We start from the raw sequence: 21,645 nt of genomic DNA, 5'->3' as shown, positions 1-21,645 counted from the left end.
AATTCATTATGGCGATCGGGGTTTGGCCGAGGCTTTATGGGAGCTGACACGCGAGAGGATTTCAATGGAGGGGGATTCCGTGGTGAAACGGATACCGCGTAGGTGCTTATTATAATAAATTGTTTGGAAATATTACCGGGGTATTGTGATATTGAAAAGTGGAATTATGGAAGTGTAAAATTCTGAAACTCTGAGGATTCGTGGTTTCAAAATTTTGAAGTTTTAAAGCTTCAAAGTTTCAACGTTCCTAGATTCCAACATTCCGAAGTTCTAAGGTTTCAAAGTTCTAAGGTTCCAAAATTCTGTTTCAAAGTTTCAAAGCTCCAAGGTTCCAAAGTTCCCAAATTCCAAACTTCTAAACTGTCAATCTTCCACAGTTTCAAAGCTTTAAAATGAAAAGATTCCCAAATGTCAGATATCCAATGAAATTCAGAAATTCCAAAATATAATCTAGAAATCAGTGAAACACTTCTATCGCCAATGGTTGCAAAGTTCCCAAATTCCAAACTTGTATACCTTCAATCTTCCACAGTCCCAAAGCTTTAAAATGAAAAGATTCCCAAATTTCAGATACCCAAAGACCTGAAATTCCAAAATATAATCTCGAAATCAGAGAAACATTTCTATCGCCAATGCTCTATTAGCACTATTAGAATTAACTATTTCCCAGAAGTTCGTAGAAAAATCTAATCGCCGTCACCAGAAAAATCCGAAGATCCCCTATACGTTTCGTCACCGACGATCCACACGGACATCGATCCGCGGTAGAAAACGTGGAAGCGATATTTCTAGTCGCGGGTAATTGAGACGCGATGCTGACTTGTAACGCGACTCTGAATGCTCGGAAAAAAATGTGCATTCCACTGTTGCGCCCTATTGTGCCGTCTAACCGATGTACGGCGTCGAAGATTCGACGTAATACGTTCCGTCGACATTCGCGGGAAATATGACGTCCGAGTGACGTGTAAGCGGCGGTGTTCGCATTTGTCGATTGTCGTGTGACGTGCCATTTATGTAAATAGTTTTCATCGGCGCGGTGCCGGGCGTTCGGCCATCCTGATTAATCGATCGACGCCTCCGGATTGATTCGACGTACTAGGTCTTCGAACCCGGCGAACGCGAACTGTGCAGCCGCCGATTTTTCCGGTACCGGTACCCGGGATCAACGTTTAATTGGCTATTTGTGTCTCGGCTGTCGATTAATCATCCGCGATTCTTTGGAAAAATTCGACGCCGGTTCTCTAGCGTTTACCGAAGCTTCAACCCCTTGTATTTAAAGATTGCTGAATGTTCTAATCGGGCGTATTCAATAATTCAATATTTATCTGGAAAGAATAGGGAAGATAGAATATTTCGTGTAACACACTGGTAGATTAATTTTGTTGCTAGTTTCTTAGCAATGCGATTAATCGTGAACTTCAATATTTTGATTTATCAATGACTGCAATTAAATTAATTTTCATATTTCTAGAATGAAAGATATTGGAGACAGATTCAATTTTGGAATGAAAGTTTTTTTGCTGATGAAGACGTGGTAATAATGACAGTTTGAGTTGTATCAGCCTTCAATATTAGTAACTAGAATCATTCGTCAGTTCTAATTTCAATTTAAGGGGAAACTCGTCGATCAATGGACGAAGCAAAGCCGCCGCGTCTCGGACGCGGAAACTTCGGGCTCGTGCAAATTGCTCGGAGTTCGATTACATCGTTGGGAACGCGTTCTCGATCATACATTTTAAAACGGCGATGTAAATGCGCGGAACCGTTGATCCCGCTTGATTTATTCGAAACGAGCACGGCCGGTCTTCGTACGCGACTATTATACATCCAGATAGCGCGGTACGTGACTCGGTTATCCAGAGATCGGACGCCGCGACGCTCGTTCATGATTCTCGGATAATTTCGAAGTTGCTCTGATTTCGTGTAATTGCTGGAATCACTATAATTTCCTCGAATCTCTTTACTCATCGCTTCTTACGCTATAGGAACAGAGTGATCCGTGATAGAGAGAAGAAATCAAGAGAAATCTACAATAAATGCCCCCACTATTTAATCTATAGTAATCTGTAGTATTCTATAATAATCGATAGTAATGTATAGTTAAACCTATAACAATGTACAGTAATATATAGTAATCTATATTACTATAGTATTCTATAATAATCTATCATATTCTATAATAATGTATATTATTCTACAATATCCATAGTATTCTATAGTATTCTGTAGTACTTTGTGGTTATTCATAGTGATCTATAGTACTCTGTAACAATCTATAGCAATCTATAGCAATCTATAGCATTCTATAGCAATCTATAGTATTCCATAATATTGTATAGTAATGCATAGTATTCTATAGTATTCTGTAGTACTTTGTGGTTATTCCTAATAATCTATAGTACTCTATAGCAATCTATAGCAATCTATAGTAATCCATAATATTGTATAGTAATCCATAGTACTCTATAGCAATCTATAGTACTCCATAATATTGTATAGTAATACATACTATTCCATAGTAATTTATGGTTATTCACAGTGACCTATATTATTCTACAGTAATCCATAGTAATCTATAGTAACCTATATCATCCCACAATAACTTATATTATTCCACCCTATAATAACCTACAAATCCTAGAACCAAGAACGCCAACATTACAAATCCGACTACTTAAAACCAAAGAAGAAAAATAAGACTCGAGTGAAACGCACTTGCGAGCGAACCAACCGCAATCCGCTACATACGGTCTCATAAGAAGGGAAACGCACGAGTGGCGGAGTAACGGGAGGGGCAAAAACGGTCTCTCTAATTCACATAAATAACTCAGGAGCGCGCGGCTTCTGCCAGGTAGAATTGTGCGACGATGTTACGCCTCGAGGACACGTTAAATTGTTCCCGATATTCCGAGTCAATATTCGCGGCGCGAGGCGAGCGCCCCCGACCGCAATAATCATTGTGTTCGGCTGTTCCGGTGCTCGTGGCGTATCAAACCCCCAAGACGCACGAACAGACGCCATTCACCAGCCAGGCCATAAATTTCCTGGGGAGCGAAAGACTGGCCTTTTTTACAATCGGCCGTGCAACCCGAACCAAAGTGAACGCTCTGTTTCATACGAGCCACGGATTCCGTCGGATTTTTTTGCCGAGCTCGTTTGAACGGCTTCCGATGCTTAAATTAGTTATTGAAAAAAAACCGGCAGGCGGCCACCGGGCTGGGGGCGGGAGGGAGACAGGGGAAAAAGAAAATCGGAACCGTGACCGTAACAATGTAACAAATTCAAGTAATTCGAATTTAATTCCTCCCGTGGGATTACAAACTGCCGCTCATAAATATTTTTCCTTTTCCTGGTACGTCTTCATTGCCGTCGAATTAAGACGCGAAATAAAGTCAACGGAAGAAGATACACCTCACGTTCCACCTCTACAATTTTTTGCAACTTCCAAATACATCCCTTTCCGATAATTTCCGCGTTTCACTCAGGTATCCAATACACTATCGTTATCATAATCAGTTCCGTTACGAACGCGATTCCCAAAATTCCACTCTCCATCACCTTCTCTGCAAAACAAACTCTACCAACTAACACTGAAAATCAGAAATTCCACTCGATCAGTTGTAACCGAACAAATCCCCCATAGTAGCTGAAATTTCCAAAATTCCGTAACCTCCGTACACTGAAGATCGAAGCTGAATAGCCCCGAGTCGACACACCTGAGGAAACCGTTCCCCGGCCCGTATGAAGACGTCGCGCGACAAGCCGGGAGAAAGACGTCGAAACGAGCGTGTTTTCCGGCGTGCAGCCACTTTTGTCGCGGGAAAACCACGGGAACGTGTGTAGCGTGCCGGCGGCGTCGGCGGCGTCGGCGGCCGCCTCGGGGGCTCCCATTCACCGGCAGCTCGTAAATTTTCAGGAGCGGGAATCCTCCTCCGGGAGGGGCTCGACCGGCCGGCCCGAAAAGACCGACCGCGGGAGCATAAGGATCAAGGATCCCCGTGGCGAGAGAGACCGGGCCGCGCAGCAACAGGCGGCCCACTTCGCTCCCGGCGCACATCCATTACCCGATCGGCTCATCCCGTTTGCACTAGCTGCTCCCGCAATGAAAATTTATGTCCTAATAAGTGATTTGTATCGCGTCCTTGCCCGTCTCGCGCGAGCCTCGCGCGCCGATAAATTGGACCGTTTTTCGGGGTGAACCCCTTTGAGCGGCTTGACGCCATATTGCCGGTGTCGTTGGGTTTCGCGCTGAAGAGGGGGTGGTTTTAATCGTTCCATGAAGGATCGCGGAGTTCCTTTGCTTCTTGGGGATTGCTGGAAGTTGACGTTGGCGGATTCTTTGGGAGTGAAAGTTGCAACTTATAGTTGATGTATTTGAGGATCGTGGTGTTAATTTCGATGTATTGAATTCTATTGTGAGCTGTAAGGAGATTAAAAGGTTACAGTGAGAAATCTTGATTTTGTGTCGTTGAAATTGGTTGGCGCGAATAATTTCGTGATTGGCGATTCGTGTTAAATGTGATAATGAGGTAGTTGTTGGAGTATTTGATTAGGATAATTGTAGTAGATAGTTTGATGTGTTTAAACAGGAAACTTGGAGTAGAACGCTGTACATCGTGTCTAACAGACAGACTTGTATTGATAAGGGTTCTAATGCGATAAAAAATTCTCGTGCTCAAAGGGTGAAGGGCTAGGCTGGAGGGGATTGGACTCTCGCAGTCCCGAGCCGATGACGAACGAGCGATTAGAGGCTGGTCGGCCATCTTGTTTCCACGGTGCGCACCGGGCAGCGACGGTTGATAAGCGAGGAATGCCCCGTCAATCGTTTCGATCCTCTTTTTACCTGGACAAAGGTAATGTTGACTTTGCCAGGGATTGATTGTGTAGGAACGGTATTACGTAATGATGGAGATTAATTGCGATCGAAGTGGTGCATTGAGTAATTTAAGTTCGGCGGGGATGATAATTATCGCTCCAGATGACTGATGGTGCGCGCCCTACTTTTCGTACGATGTGTTCTTGTTAATGTTGGTAGTAAGTAGCTTTGATCCGATAATGATTAGTTCTATCAATTTCTTTTCCCTGTTAGGCTGTAATTATATACCTGCGATTTCCGTTTATGCCGAGCGCGACGCGCTCGCAAACCTGTTTCGCATTTATCGATGCAACAAACTTTTCATTCACCTGGAACAGCTGGTGTACGAACGTCTCGTTTCTTTGGCCATTCAGAAGTATTAAAATTGATTACACTACTGTTCTCGGAGCCCGATCGCATCAATTTGTCACGATTATCCGGTGCAATCGCAGAACAGAATTTTATTCTCGGCAAACCCCTGCGCCAACCCCTACGCTATAAATACCAGCGCAACCAATCTTCCTCCATCAACCTGAAACCATCTTGTATGTAAGTACCTTTTCATCAACCTTTCAATTTCCATGTTTCATCTCCGCTACCATAACCGCAACATTATTAAAATCATTCCGCGATCGGTAATTTCGCTCGAAATTGGTCACCCTGTATCGAATAATAAAATTGCGGACGCCGTCGACGGGGGTTACAACGCGCTGTTATTAAACTCCGCTTCCTCTAGCTCAATTTCCTCGGCCGCGATGGAAAAAAGAAATCGCGCTGAGTGCAGAAAATAAAATCCGTGAAGTAGCAATCCCGCGGTTTAAATTAAGTATTGTTAACACAGGCCGCGGCGTGGAGGCAAAGCGGTCGCGGCCGGCCGGCGCCGCCGCCATAATACGGAACTTAGCAGGCGTATTTGACGGGATATTGCTCATGCGTGCTGATTGATTAATGCATACTAATGAAAAGAAATTTTTGTTGTTACTCAAATGAAATATGCGATGCGACCGGGAAAACCAGTTCCAGGCCGGCGTTAGCCGCGTTAGTTTCGCCTGTTAGCCATGGTAATCGCGGACGCGTACACCTCTCATCATCATGCGACCGGCGCGCCGGGCCCCGAGGTACCTTCCAGCGGGAAACGATCTCCTAAGCTTGTTAATTTCTTGTTGCCGATCGAGCGAAAAACGCCCGACGTTTTACCTTCGCGCGTTTCATTCGGCCGACCTTCGATACGAGGGTGAAACTCGGATTACTGTAATTACCATAATTAATTCGTTGTCCTCTGGTCTCTTTCAACAATGTGCTCGATACAATTTGTTTGTCGTTGATAATTTCGCAGGGGACAAAAGGAATTTGGTGCTTATTCGTATATGTTTGTTATGACGGTGAACGATTGGTAATGAACAGGGAATATATAAATAAATGAATAGGTAGATTTGTCGGATTCGGTTGAAAATTTTGAATTTATTTTAATCTTTCTTGGTGTGTTTGGAAGGGTTGTCGAAATTAGCTCCTTGCTTCGGGATTTTCTTGGATTTTAAATGTTAATTTTGATTGATTTGTGGATTTTAGGTTGAGGACAGGCATTCTCTCGTTAATGGTTTTCGTAGTGACTGAGGAAATTTTGTTAGTAATGTGTAGATTAATAATTGTCTATATTTAATTCGCAGTATTGCTTTGATGAAAATGATACCGTAAATTAGCTATATAAGACAGATTCATCGTACAAATTGAGAGTACGGTATTCCAGGACATATTGTATTTAGATGTTTCATAACATGTAAATGTAAGGCGCATTAATCACACGTAAATAATGGGAGTGATTATTCTTAATAATCTGTTGCACAAGATTATAGTAATTACGAATTTGATAAGGCAGCGTGAGTGACAGAACAATGGTCGGAATCATGATAATAACGTCCACGGTAATCTAGATGTGTTGATGAACTCTGACAATAATCATTTTTATGGAACGTCATTTATCTTACGAACTATTTGAAAATGTTCTTCCCTCGGAACAAAGTGCATATCTTCTTCATTTTAAAAAATTCCATGAATAATACAAACGAATTTCAATTAGCTCAACCATTCTTTCTGTTAATATTTCACAACAGTTGCTTCATGGAAATTGATCACGCGTTTTGTCTGTTGCCGGAAAGGGCTCAGATTATTCTGCGCGTAATTGTCGATCATCAGTGTGTTTAGCACGGACCAATGGACCAATCAGAGATTTGCTTCGGTTACTACCCCCTCCAACGATTGGCCCAAGGAATTGTAGCTTTACCGATGGATCTTCGCGCGTCCTTACTTATGGCGAAATGATTGACCCGTGATTATGGGGGCGGGAGCGTACTGAATGGCAGACACCATTCTGGGAAACAACACTGACCTTTTCAAAAGTGCCTTTTAATTTTAAAGCTCCCCTGTAATTCCGAAATGCGATTCTGCCTAATATTTACTCGTCTAATATTATTAAAGATTCGTAATCCGCAGATCCTATTGTGCCTAATATTTATTCATGCTACGAAACATTTAAAGCTATAGAAAATCATCAGATCAAAAATTTAATATACGATTTAATCGATACGAAGCGCACAATGTTTCCATTCATTAAATTCAATTTCCTCGCGAATCGTCTTCCTGTACACCCTGACTACCGGCCGCTCGTGCACCAAGGAAATTGTATAATCGCAGCGATCAAACAGAAAAGTAACCGGCATTAAGAACAAATGGAGATTTAAAGAGAAAACCGCATCCGAAGAAGAAGAAACCAGAGAAAGTCACCGGGAGGGATTAAAAACCCGGCGTTCGGCTCGCGAAGACTTTCATGAAAGCGGCCGACACCGGATGCGCCCCTTTCCACGCCATTTTCTATCGGTACCGTTCCACCGAGGAAACGTCCGCCTCGAACGCCGCGATCTGATCAACTTTCTACGCGCACGTGTGGCGGATCGTGAAAAAAACAAAGGGCCGATTTAGCGGGACTCCCCGTGATCGTTCGACTCCCTATCGACCGCCGCAACGCCGTTCGAAATTTATATTCCGAGGAAGAAATTCTAACTGGTTGCCGGGAGATTTATTAGGCGCCAGAAAACATGAAAAAAGAGATACCAGTCGAGCAATAATTCAAAAAGAAAAAAGAAAAAAATAAATGATTCTCATGTTCGTCCATCGGTAAAGAATACGTGTCACTTGGAATATTGAAAAGAAAAAATATTACTGAATTATTAACCGTTCGCTGAATACATTAACACTTTCCCCGAACGGCGGAAACACGGTTTACGTAATGCCTCGAATTAATTGTGCGGTGTCATAGACGAGAATAAATTTTCAAGAGGAGAAACGGAATCTATTTACGATTCAACCCGTTAGAGATCGGTGTGTCCAGTTATCGTCGAAATTATCGCTTGGTTTATCGTTTGGCCTACTCGAAGCGTTTACGCGAGGACAGTAACAAGATATTACTTGAAAAATTCCCGGGTTTGAAATATCGCGTGGATGTCGCGCGTATTATCTTTCTTCCCCACTGTTAATGGCATCTCGCGGCGGAAGTGGACGTTCCGTGGTTTCCATTCCGTAGGCGGTCAATTAGCATAGCCGTACTATTTATGCTAAACCAGTGGTTCTTGTCTAGAACAACTTCTTGGACATCTTCGCCGCCGAGTCCCTCTTACACGGTGAACCCGGACTCGCGCACCATCTATTTTTGCGCGGGACGATCTACACAAGGGATCTATGCTACTCGCGAAAAAAGTATTTCAAGGAACACGCTGCTCGCCGAAATAGATAAGCAGTCTGCAGCTGATGAATTCTCTTTCTCGATTATTTTTGTGTATAATTAGGACTCTTGCACGGTGGATGTAAATTTTTAATGAGCAATTCATTGTAGACACGAACTTCAGGGTTGTACATATCGAAATTTTATTTGAATACATCTCGATCATCTCTGAGACACCATCTAATATTACGCACTGAAGCTCATAGGACGGTTTACGGCCAGTTCAATTGTCTAAATAGAATTTTTATTAACCAGTTAAGTGTGGAATTTAGTTTGAAAAATCTCTCATTGTATACTTGTTAAATGCAGACCAAATGCACTTGAAATATATCCCAACGAAAAACTAAAGGGAAACAAAGAATTACATGTTTGTCTCTAAAAATAAATAATCCGTCGTTGAAAAAGTTATCGCCATTAAGAGTTTCAAGATGACGTGTATACTCGTCAAACACAGTTAACTGGTTAATGTCAGTAGATTTTACTGTTCTCTCAATTTTTCTTCCTCCCTTATTACTTTTAGAAATACCATGCGATTTCTGGCCTTCTACGACTTTTCTGTATAATCTATTTGTCTCTTTGTAGTTTGTTTTTCGTGTGCCAAAGTGTTAAAGCCCGTATACTAAATAAATGAATATTTTAGTTGTCGATGGTTCTGACGTTGTACGAGGGTATGAGTTTATTAAATTGCAATTGAAATCTTCAATGTCGACTTGTCTGGTCATTAGGATTCAGACGTTCGATATTGTGTTCGTTTTCTAATCCCGAGAAATCGCGATCCTTACGTAAGCGTTAAATGATCTTAAGACTGTGTGACTAAGTTGTGTTCAATAGTTAAGACTGGCAATTACGCACGCCTCGGTGAATTATCAATTGACAGTGTGTCTTTGCGCGAAAGAAACTTGCCGTGGTGCAATTCGCTGGGACATGAAGTCTAATAGAAACTTATAATGATAGAATGAATGATAGAAGATTCTTTGATTCTCGAAAATTTTAATGGAATAAATATTCTTTTCAGTTATTAAAGGATTTACTCGTTTCTTCGTTTCTTATAGGTCAGAAAGCTCTTCTTTTTATAGCTTCTGAACATGTTACAATCATTTCAGAAGCCAGAACATTAATTTCCTCAATTTTCGTCTTCTGCGCTTGATCGCATTGGTTTCTGAGCGACTCACAAAAGTCTTTTTAATAAAATTAGAAAACACCTGTTCAACTTTTTACGCAGATGTAACTCGTTGTTCGAAACGGATTTTTAGATTGATAAATTTCAATAGCTGTAGTTTTCAAGACCTCGATCATCGATAGAGACAATCTACTGCCCATAAATCCTCCGTATGCTAATACAGGTATTTCCCCGCATAAATGAATCATTTAAAACGCCACAAGCAATCATTACCACTCAATTACTCGGAGCCTATTTTAAAGTCCAAAACGGACCCAATATTTGGGACAATCGCCAGGAAGGACCGTGCGCGGACCGGTTCGGCCTTATTTACGAGAAACCTCGGTAATTGCTCGTTTCACGAGCGCAGCCACCGTCCGAGCCAGCGGAGAGGTGTATCGTACTCCTGAATCACGAACCGGCAATTCACGATCTTGGCGAAATCATCGAGTGATTACCCAAGCTTGGTCGGGGACCGATCATCGGTCCCAATCGCTCGAGAGTAGGCGATTCTAACCGTTCAGTGGGTAAATGGAATTGAAAGGCTGACCTTTAACGTTAGAACTACCAGCAGGTTCAAGCAATAATCATCGAAATATTATGCATAAATTCCAAATTAATGAGAGTACCTATACTCTACATTTAACACGATTTTTGTTGCTATACTTCTATAAAGAAACGAATTTATTCAACAATATCGAAAACAGAATTAAATATCTCAAATATCTCAATTGGACTCTCAACACCTTTTAATGTTAACCCTTTGCACTCGAGAGGTTGCTCACTCACAACCTGATTACACTGTAAAATTATAAAATTTGATATTTAATATTATACCTTACATAACGCATCAGTTTGAGAAATATTGAAATAAAATAGCTTTGTCCTTCAATGTACGCTGATTTCTCTGCGAGTTAGTTTTGCAAAATATCGTTTCTATCTCATCAGAAAATGTTAAAATATTTCTAGTGAAAAACTTTCTAGTGCAAAGGTTAACCCTATGTATCTTATAGATTAATAATAACCTAATTCAGATGCATTCATATTACCAGCATGTCATATACATTTCTCTCTAACATTTCTCAAGGATTCCCAATCGCAATTTTACCAATTTTCGTTAAATTCCTTTAAAAAAACTATACCAATAGAAAAGAATAAATACGATTTTAGTGTCGCTGAAGTCTCCGAACGAAGTAGAAGTGTGTCATGCTAAAATACAGTCGAATGAAGCAACGTCGACGTAAATACAGGAGTAAAACACCGAAAACGCTTCGGACCGCAGAGGTCTAAGCTCGTGATCCGTTTCGTTGATACCGGGGAATCGCTGCGGTCCGGTGGCACGCCTTTCGCCGATCGTTATCGGACACTCGTCTTAATGCTGCGTGATCCGCGGACATTAACGCGGTGTACGCCGACCGGCGATTCGCCCGTCCGACCGATTTTCCGCCGCCGACACGCCCCGAATAAAGATTTCGGTCCGGATTGGAGAACCCTTTTCTTCTTTGTCCTTCTTTTCTCTCTCTCCCTGTTCCTTTCTTTTCGGCTACGCATTTGCATTTTTGTTACGCCGATCGAATCTCACCGGGGACCGTGACGGACGTTTTTTGGAGCAAGGTCTTGCTCGGTGAATAGGAAAATTCGTGCGTACGCTTCGATGATTGATTAACGGTGATTTAAGCGGAGGCTGCTTCTGGTAGATGTTTCGCGAGAATAATGATGTCGTTTAATAAAGAAACATACGGTTCGAGGTGTTACAATCGATAAATAGTATTTTTATAATAGAAATTCAGTCATTCTGCACCTTCTGGTTACTTAAAAATAATATTTAATAAGATATGAAATGTGTATTTTCTGATAAAATTTTAAGGAAACGGATTTTTCGACTCGAGAGATAGTCTTTGGTAGAAATATATATTTTGCAAGCTTCTAAACTTCCTCTTGAAATCACAATGATATCATCCCTCGAATGATACAGCGGAATTCCACAGAAAACTAGTTCCGATAATTACAAGTATAATTACCGATTACTGGAGCCGTAATTAGCAGAGGGAGATAAAGTTCGTTGAACGTGACCAGCTGTCAGTTTTCGCTGGGAACGGATGGAATCTCCGTTACTCATCCGCGATTTCCATTGAACGTCATCGGGAGAAAGAAGATTGCACCCCCAGAAACGGAGAGGAATCGTCGAGGAGGGAGGCCCGAGGAAAAATAGACAACTCGCGTGTCTAGATCGGGGGTGAAATAATTGATTCGTCAAGGATCGCGTTCAACAACGCGCGGCGCTCGGCGCGCCGTCGCGACGCTTTGAAGCCGGCGCTGATACGTAAACGCTTCGCCAGCCTGATCTGAAGAAACAAACGGACGCTGGGAAAATGCGGCGCTTCCGTCTCCGCGACCGAGGAAATGCCGATTATGTGTGTTGCTTCGAGTGTCTCGCTATTATTAAACGATCGATTTAAAATAGAAGTAATTCTGGTTAATAATAGTAGCTCTGTTGAATTGTCATTTAAATGTAATTCGCTAATTGCTTGGAGATTCAGCTAAATTTGGTAACTAAAACTAGGATGCTTGTGATAATTTCTTGAAAAATACGGGGATTGAGAGGAAATTGAATATAAGCAGGAATATTATATTAATTATAGAAATAATCTTAGGATCTTGATATCAAAAGGAACTTGAAATTTGAATAGTGACTCATCGGATACTCCAGTTACACGTTCAAATAATTCCAGATCGCATTGAAGCTCTAAAGGAACTTCGTAAAGAAGATTGTTTCACGTTTGTTATTGTTAAATGCAACCGCGGCGTTTTTCGCAACTGAAAGTTTAACCGTGGACCTTGAATCGCGTCACTGTCGAAATCCGAAGCCAAATTCGGGCCTCGCGAGTAAAACGCGACCGCAGGACCGAAACGACGGCACGGTTATTAAACGACGGACGTTATGCACCGTTCTCGGGATCGTTTAGAGAGGACAGGGCCAGGTCAGAAATTACCTAGCGTAATGATCTTCTGGTACAATTAACCCTTTCACGGTGCTAGTTTCGTGCAATGGCTGGTGATTTACAGTCAGCCTTGTGCCGCTCGCCTCCGCGTTTCTGCGAACATGGCAATTATCATGTTGCTCGGTTCTGCCCGAAGGGACGCAGGATTAACGGGATTTTCCAAAACTGTCTCGTTGCTCTTTGTCATCGAAAAATCTCGAGGCCGCGTCGTTCCGTTGCGTTCGCTTAGAATCGACGCTTACTCCGTCGCGTCGGTAGCTCGAGTGACGAAGCTCGAGCTTCGCGAGCAACGATGTTGCGAATGTTTCGAGTCACATGACGCTCAAGAGCATGGTAATAATTAGCTACAATCTCAATCTACTATTTAGGATTCTACGTTTCGTAGTTTAACTGGTCCAATTGTGCAATTATGCAAAGCGCATGCCGCTGTATCGGTTCAAATATAGTCCGGCTCATTAAGAAGATTCCGGGGGCTGCATCGTTTTATTTTTTGAGCGGTATTAAGGAATTCCTGGAGCAGCAAAGTTGCAGGCAAAGGGAACACGACAGAGGTCATAATTTCCAGAAGGGAAGGCCAAGAAAACAACGATCCAAGAGCGGGTTCCAAGAAGATGAGCGCACCAAGCAAAATGTAGCATAAGCAAATGTAGCGTGCAGAGCAAATGAGGCTTGAGAAAGAATAGAAAAATATCAACCGGGTTTTGAGTAAACAGACCGCCAAGAGAAATACAATTCCAAGAAAGAAGGGATCCTCGAGCGGAACAAGATTAGGAGTGCTACGAGGAGATGATAACATTGGAGTTCAAGGGAAGAATTAAAGAAAAAAACTCTCACGCGGCAAGAGTATCCGAAGTCACAGAAAAAAGGGATGACAACGCGAAGAGATTAAGGGAACTTAGGGAAATCAACAGTCTAAACAGTGCTCGAGGCTAATGGAATAAACGCGGACGGTTCCAAGATTTTCAAGAGAACTCCGAGCAAAGTGGAGCACAGATAACTCCAGCTTTTCAATCAGAGGGCCACCGAGAAGATTAGAAAATCAAACGGACCTCTAAAGGAACTTTAATCAAGACTAAAACGGAAGGTAATTAGTCTCTCCAGACATATCTTCGCTCAGCCCCTCTTTATCTAATCACGTTTGTTTATTCCTCCTAATTACAACAAACCTGTCATCAAAAACATCCATCTCAACGATTCCAAACGTTCAATCGAACAAAAATCAACGATATCAAAGAGACACCTAAAGTCCAACAGGGAATTCTACGAAAACTCAAATCTGAACACATTCGAAAGTCAGACTGAGGAGTACAAAAGCGTCCGCAATCCTCTAGCCTCCCGATCCTCCCTTATCCGCCATATTCTCCGCTGGCAGGGCCGAGAACCATGCGCTACCGTTCGGGAAACCCGTAATCCTACACGGTCCAGTCCTCCCCGAAGGACCCAGAAACACGGCGAACACGGTAAACCCACAAGGCAAGAAGGCGTGAGCGTCGACGAGCGGAAAGGAGAGAGAGAGAGAGAGAGAGAGAGAGAGGCCGAGAGAAGGATGAGGTCGAATAGCGTTTCGGTTTTCGTGGGGCCCGTCGAATGGTGCTTCGGCCTTCGGCCGCGAGAGGTCGGCAGCGTGGCGGGGAGGAAGCGGTCCGGGCCCCGGGCCGAAGGAAAGGGCCCCCCGCGCCTCACAATGCGGCCTGATTTATGGGCCGGCCGCGCATACATAGAGTTACACACGATATCATAATACCATTAATTCTTCGTCAAATTCCCCGCTGACTGAATCATACTGGCCGCGCAGTAAATCACGCCGGGGCGACTAATGTGAACGCGACCAGCGCTCGCTGTCTTATCTCCTTTGAACCACGGGGGCAGGTGAATCCCGGGTACCTTGGACTCTCCGCTGAATTACTCTTGGTCCACGCTCTCCCCCTTTCTCGTCTTCTTTTTCCGTTCCTCCTTCTCCGTTTCTCCCGGCGCCGTTCCCACAGTGTTTCGTCGGGCCCGAGGCGACGCGCTCTATTTGTCTCTCCTCTCGTTTCCGTATTTTTATGGCCGGCTCCGAGTTACCCGGCGATCGGCGCGCCGATTTCGCGAGGGATCGCCACTCGGGACCGAGATTTACGTAATCTCGGATTGGCTCGTCGTGGGCTTGCGCGTGGGTGTTCCGTGAGATTGCTTATTGGGTTCGAGACTCTCTGGTGGCTTGTTTCTCGGTTCAGAGCAACGAGTTTTAATGAATTCGGGTTTCTGACGGGTGCATAGACGTTTCGGTGATTGGGGACGCGTGTTGGTAATTATAGTAATTGCGTTGAACGCGAGATAGGTGGTAATGAGAAATTCGTGGTTCATAGGTAGAGTTGGAGGTTTCAGATTGGAGAAATTTGTTTTCACCGAGAAATGAATTATTTGAGCAGCTTTCTAGCGAACTGGTTAGAAAGAAGTTTGAAGCTGGAAATATTTAATTCATGGTGAAAGGTTGTTGAATCGGAACGCTGTTGTTTCGAGAACATCTCTTCTGGGATAATTGACGATCTGATTTTGCACCGAGCAGCGGGCGAGTATGAATCTTCCATGTGTTGTATAACACCTGAGGTCAAGAGATGCGCATTGTAGCACTTACTAATGACCAGCGAACGCGCTTTGTAATTTTCTTTGATCAGCGCTAGGGGCTTCTCGGCGTTGGATCCAGATCGCCGAGGACGGGGTTGCTCCGTTAATTTCCAGAGGTATAGTTAATTGCAGCCGGCCGCAGCACAACATTCAGGTAATTCCCGGCCACTTTCAAACAACCCGTGCTCTCTGTCCTATCGATTATTTTTCTGCTATTCTTGCTCTCGTCCCTGGACGTCAGCCACGCCGCGATAACGTGAAACATTTACGAGCCACGGACTAACCGAGCCGCAAATTGTTCTAAATCGTTCGACGAGAAATTCGTTTACCGTGTAATCTGTTACCGAAGTCCTAGAACCGACGAAAACGATCGCCGATACGCGATCCCGAAGAAATTCGATTTAACCCCTTCAGGATAACATTTTCCTTTAATAATACACGCGAAATTACATAGCTCCGGCTGTTGTCCGATGGGGTATCTCAATTATAGAAAATTATTTTAAGATAATCTTCGAAATTTCTTACTACACCGCTACAAGTTAAGCCTCGATTTATTACAGTTATTCAGTACACTTCCATTCAGAATCAATTAAATTCTCTATAATTTTCATTTATGCCTCTCGCCATCCATTAATCATTCATTCAATTAATCTCCTATCGACTCACGCATCGTCGGAATTCCTCCAATTACCTTACCATAAGCGTATCACGCATCAAAACTGACAAGTGCAACGATTCGCCGCATTCCCCATAGAGCTACAGTGGTTCTCAGCAGGCCTGAACCTCAAAATTTGCCGAACCATCTACGACCGGCAACGTCGTCGGTGTTCCCTCGATAATTGATCGATCAAGATCAACGAGATCTCGAATCAGAGCTAGCCGAGGCAGCGCGGAAGATCGACGGATCCTCAGCTTCCCGTTTTCGCGAACGTAACGAACGAGCGTGGATCCTTATCTCGGCGCGGTATCGAAACGCAAAATCGCGCTAATAATTCAGCGGTGATTTAGCTCGGCGTATAGGCCTCCGCGGAGTAATCGCGATTATTAACCGCCGTAATTCCACATTCCTGTTATGACACACTGGCACAAATTTCCGCGGCGCTAATCTACAAATCACCGCCAACTCCGGCGATATTTCTTTTCCTTCGTTTCCACGATGACTTATCACCGATCGGGCCCCGGTTCGGGCCCCGGACCGCGCGATTTACGGCCCGGTGCCGGCGAGGAACCATTTTACGGTTCTTCCACCATCTTTCCTCTCTTTTTTTCTTTCCCCCCCGTCCGCCGCTCCGCCGGCGTAATTTCGTGCACGGAATACCTTCGTTCGGCCGCGAACTTTTTCCGCTTTTAAGGGAACACGAGAACGGACTCTCGGAAATCCGAACTTCTTCCTTTCCCTCTTTTTTCCCCTGTCTCGTTCGGGGGCGATCGGGGACCACGCAGGATCACCGGGAACACGTGTACGCGTCGTGGGAGGCGAGCCACGGGGATGTTCGAGAGGGAACGTTGCGCCGCGAACGTCCGGGAACGGAGTATTGTGAATTCAGTCCTTTATGCAATATTCTGCTTCCTGGATGTATTAACCGTTTGAGTGGCAAGGCTCGCCGGGAGAATGCACGGGAGAAAGAAACAGTCTGACGCGGTGGATGGGATGTTTCGTGGCGGTGTTGGGCTGTTCGTGTGACAGGGGAGAGAGAATGGTGTCTTGGTGACATTTTTGTTTTAGTAAAGAAGAGAAATTGATGAATAATGAGAGTTTATTCTGGGGTGGGATTGTGGTGGTTTTTGATGTCTCGAGGATGTTTAAATGTATGCGATAGTAGTGCTTGAATAGAAGGAGAGCTGACGAGGAAATTGATACTCGATTGATAGTGGATTTTTAATTGAATTTAAGGTAGCCAGAAAGGTGGTTGAATATTTTGTTGTACGAATAAAGCGTGTCCCGTCGTGTTGCAGAATTGGACACTGAAAAATTCTAGTGATTTATTCTTCCCAGACAAGAAGACACGCGATCCGCGAATGTTTAAACAAATCGTTAGCCCTCACGATCTCTATTTAACAAGTTGACTGCCGTGTCGACCATCGTTGGTCGGCGACGTCGTAATTAATTAGAACACCAGATTCAAATCAACTGTAATATTTACAAACCTTATCGTATTAATAACGTTGTAACGTGGTCTAGCGAATCTGGGCAAGATGGATGTCTAAATTTCTGCAATATCTTTAATATTCTCCGTACAATACGAAAATCGGTCAACGATTAATCATCGAGTAACCCTTCTCGTCGCGAGCTATATCATCCTCCGTACTCCAACTTCTTCGAACACGTTCATACGAAACACATCTTACGCTAAATTTCACCGAGTCTTTAAGAAACCTATCGTCGACTCGCGCCGATACTCCGCCAGGAGTGAAAGGACGATGAAAACATTAAACCGACGCAATCAAAAACCTGCTACTCGTTCCTCGACGGTAACGTTAACCCGAAGGACCTCTCCAATCGAGTCACCTGCCGGGTCCATCGACCCCTAGCTACCTTGGCGCGGCAACCCTCAATTAAACCCGATCGGGCCGACTCAGCGTAACCGTCCAAGAGAAAAGAGAAAGACACGGAGAGGAGGAAAGGCGACGTGCGCGGTGGAAGAAAATCGCGAGCGGTACAACGAGAGGAAATTGATTGGAAACTTACTCTGTCCGATGTGCACCCTCTTCATCCACGGGTAGATCTGCGGCGGATTGCTGCCGGTCGCGTTCGACTTGTTCGACGAGTTGTTCCCGGTGCTGGACGTGCTGGAGGTCGACGAGGCGGGCGATGACGCTGACGACGCGGTGGTCAGCGTGGAACTACCCTCGGGCCTGGAGCTTCCGCTGGGCGGCGATGCCGCGGACGCCGCGACGGAGGACCTGGACGAGCTTCCGGGCGGCGAGGTGAGTCCCGACGCGGCCTTGCTGGTGCCGGGTGCGACGAGAGGCGTGGGACTGTTCCTGGAGGTGGACGTGGTCAGATCTTGCGGCGAGGCGACGCTGGTGGAGGACGTGGAGTCGGCGTACTTGCAGCTCGACGTGGACGGGGCCGATGGGGCGGGCGCGGCCTGGAGCAGCGGCGTCGTCGGGTCCTGGTGAAGCTGCTGCTGCGGATGATGGGGCTGAGGATGATGCTGGGACTGTTGCGCGTGCAGGCTGTGCTGCTGGGACGTGGCGGTAGCGCTGAGCCTAGGCTGCGGCTGTAGCTGAGTGTAGTCTATCATCCCCGTGGGCGCGGTGTGCTGCATCCCCGTCGCGGGCGTAGCGTAAGGATGCTGAGTGTAGTGTTGCTGAGGCGAGTAGCATGGTGCCGGGTAGCTGGTCGCGGCGGCGTTAGGGTTGTAATAGTCCCCGCCAGCCGGAGATGCGGCCTGCATCGGTTCCCCGGGCGAATTCGCGGTGGCCCGCGGCTGCTGCTGCGGCTGCTGGCCCGCGTAGCACGACGCCAACGAGTTGACGAACTGATAGGAACTCATGGCTCGCGCTGAGCTACCACCCGGCTGAGCGTCGACGTCACTGTACCACCGATCCGCCCGCACGTGCACGGTTCGACATTCACGGAGAACAAACGCACCAACTAGGTCCTCTCCCGTTTTACTCCCTGTTACACGATCCTTGGTGATTCTCGGGTCGGCGGAGGTTTTCGCGGCACTACGTTCATGGAGTACTGGATGGTGTCATCCTGTCACGCGGCGACGACGGTCGCATGTCACTACCTCGAGGCAGACCGGGGCAACACTGAACGCTGGACAGGCGAAAGAGCGAACGGGGGTGGAGAACGCGGCCCCGTCTCTCTCTGCCGCGGCTCACACCTATCGCGGACGGTTACGCGCGGATAAACACGTCCCTAAACGACTCGATAATGAACCGCGGACGCGGCCGGCTGGGACGGGACGAGACGGGACGGGACGAGGAAACGCGGCCGTGCAGACGGGGAGTCCGAGTCCGACGCCGACCCGGGTTTACGAGGGCCACGTGGGCCTGGGCTATAAAACTGTCTTCTGCTTCTTTACGACCCCACGAGTCGCAATTACCTACAGAGAACTCGCGGCGGCAGCGTGCAGTAGCGCGTAACGGCCGGCTTATCGGGCCGCCCCATTGAAGACGAGACCCCGTGTGTTCGCGCGCGTGTACGTGTTAGCGCGCCCGCACTTCTCCTCCTCCGGCTTCCCACGATGATTTATTCCCGCGGAATCCGCTCGCGGAAACTGCGGACCGACGGTCTTACCGGTCGACCGATAATCAGCGCTCGCGAAGCAACTCGCGGACAGGAGGATTCTCCCGAAAATCGTAGAATCGTTCGATCGGGGTTTCTCAGTGAAATGCGAGAAAAAAAAGGACGGCTGGTCCACACTGAAACGGAACGTCGCAGGCGACGACGATGTTCACCGCCGCGAAAGGGGGTGAAGTGCGCGTATGAATCGGGGCCGCGGCGCGTTCACCGTTCCTGTTGCGTGCCGCGGAGGGTGGTTGGTATCGTACTGAAGGCCTCGCCGCGATCCGAACGGAGGCCCCGGTGTGTGCGGTAGCTTGTCACGTGCCCGCGCTCTCTGCGTGTCAGAGGAGAGCGCCTCGACCAATCCCCGTCGTTCGTCAAACCTTGATTGGTCTCTCCGCCGCGGCCGGTAGGATTCTTCAACCCCGTTCTTCCTCGCGTCTCCGTCGGGTCCTCCACCGGTGATGCTTGCTGCCTGTGCTGATGGTACTGCTGCTGATGCTTGTGCTGCTGCTGCTGCTGCTGGTGCTGCTGCTGCTGGCGCTGCCGCCGTTGCTTGCTCGTGTGGTGGTGTTGCCTGGCTGCTGCTACCCGACGTGACAAGAGCCGACGAGAGGGGTGTGCGAGCGAGACAGGAAACTCGAGGGGTCACGGGAGAGGGGATAGCACCGTCAGGGGGGCTAATGGAGAGATATTCGGGAGCCCCGAGGTCTGAATGGTGGGGCGAGGATCTGTCTTTCTCTCTCTACCCTTCCCTCTCTCTTTCCTTCTTTCTTCCTCTCTCTCTCTCTCTCTATCTCTCTCTCTCTCTTTCTCTCTCCTGTTCCTCCTCTCTTCTCTGCAACCTTCTGGCCGGAACGTCACCGAGAAGTAGTCTTCCGCTTGCCGTCTCTCGAGGGGGCAACGCGCGCACGCGCCCCCTTCCGCGTACACCCTCGTGGAGCCGAGAACAAGGAAAGGAAGAGGTGGTACCCCGCGAGACTCGATCCCCGATCGACGGCCGATCGTATTTCGATCGTACCTCCACCTCTCGCGGATCGGTTCGTGTTTTCTCTCACTTTTATCGAGTACGACACTCTCCCCGCGACGGCGTCCACCGCGACTCTCCGATGTCTCGATTCGCCGAAGAGAATCCGCGCGGCAACCGCGAGGGTGACCGATCTACTTGGACTCGTCGCCGATCTACTCGATGGGACGCACTAGCTCGACTTCCGCGAGCATACCGCGGTGCCCCGTGGACCAGGGACGCGCGTACGAGTTTAGTAGCTGGTAGCCGGCGCGAGCGAAGAAGGGTCGCGCATAAGTCAGCCGGCGGCCGGCCGCGGCTGACAGTTTTATGAGAGTTTGATGGTCCCGGTCGTTCTCCGTCGTGGCCGCGACGAGGACCCCGGCCCGCCAGGCCGTGCTCGCGCGGCGAAGGAAAAAGGCTGGGACGGATCTGGGGGGGCGAGCGAGAGGGAAAACCACGCGCGCACTACGCACCGCACACTCTTTATTGTCCCATAAATTCAAACCTGTTGCCCGTGTAGCCGAATGAGAGGGACGGGCCACTGGAAGGAGAGCGACGGGGACGCTTTTCCGCGGGACGAACGGAGAGAGACACCTGGGTCGGAGAGAGACGCACCGGCGTGCGGATAGACGAACGGCGAAGGGGACAGAGGAGCGGAAGAACGAAGAGCAAGTGGAAAACGTGCACGAGGCGCTAGGAATCCTCTCCCAATCGCGCGGTCCGATTGACGCCCCCGTTATCGCGCGTACGGCGAACCCGGACGCAACTCGTAACTCACTGAGCCGACTGAGCCGGCCGAGAGGAGAAGCCTTCGGAGTTGGCGGCTCCAAGGCGAGCAGAAGCATGTGTGACGTAGTAGCCAGTTGGTCAAACGGGGGGCACCGCGGGGTGGCGACGTGTCGGTGGGGTTCCGGAGCGAAGGGGACGGCCGAGGAGGCGGAGCTCTCCTTGCCTCTCGCGGATAACGCTCAACGTGACTCCGCTTCCGAACGGTTTCC

The 21,645-nt window shown here is 46.9% G+C and overlaps 1 protein-coding gene across 1 annotated transcript in view; it reads right to left on the bottom strand.

The window, feature by feature from the left end:
• LOC116432959 (Sex combs reduced) overlaps nt 1–21,421 on the bottom strand; it is a 45,448-nt gene extending 24,027 nt beyond the window's left edge. The window contains exon 1 of the mRNA XM_031990491.2: nt 18,088–21,421. Within this exon, the coding sequence (XP_031846351.2) occupies nt 18,088–18,898 (811 nt within the window). The 5' untranslated portion in view covers nt 18,899–21,421. The remainder of the gene's footprint in view (nt 1–18,087) is intronic.
• Nucleotides 21,422–21,645: the final 224 nt, after the last annotated feature.

This window comes from Nomia melanderi, chromosome 5 (assembly GCF_051020985.1).
Source record: "Nomia melanderi isolate GNS246 chromosome 5, iyNomMela1, whole genome shotgun sequence".
NCBI classification, from domain to species: Eukaryota; Metazoa; Arthropoda; class Insecta; order Hymenoptera; family Halictidae; genus Nomia; species Nomia melanderi.
Note: the sequence above shows the minus strand (reverse complement) of the source record. Positions and strands in the feature narration are given on the sequence as shown.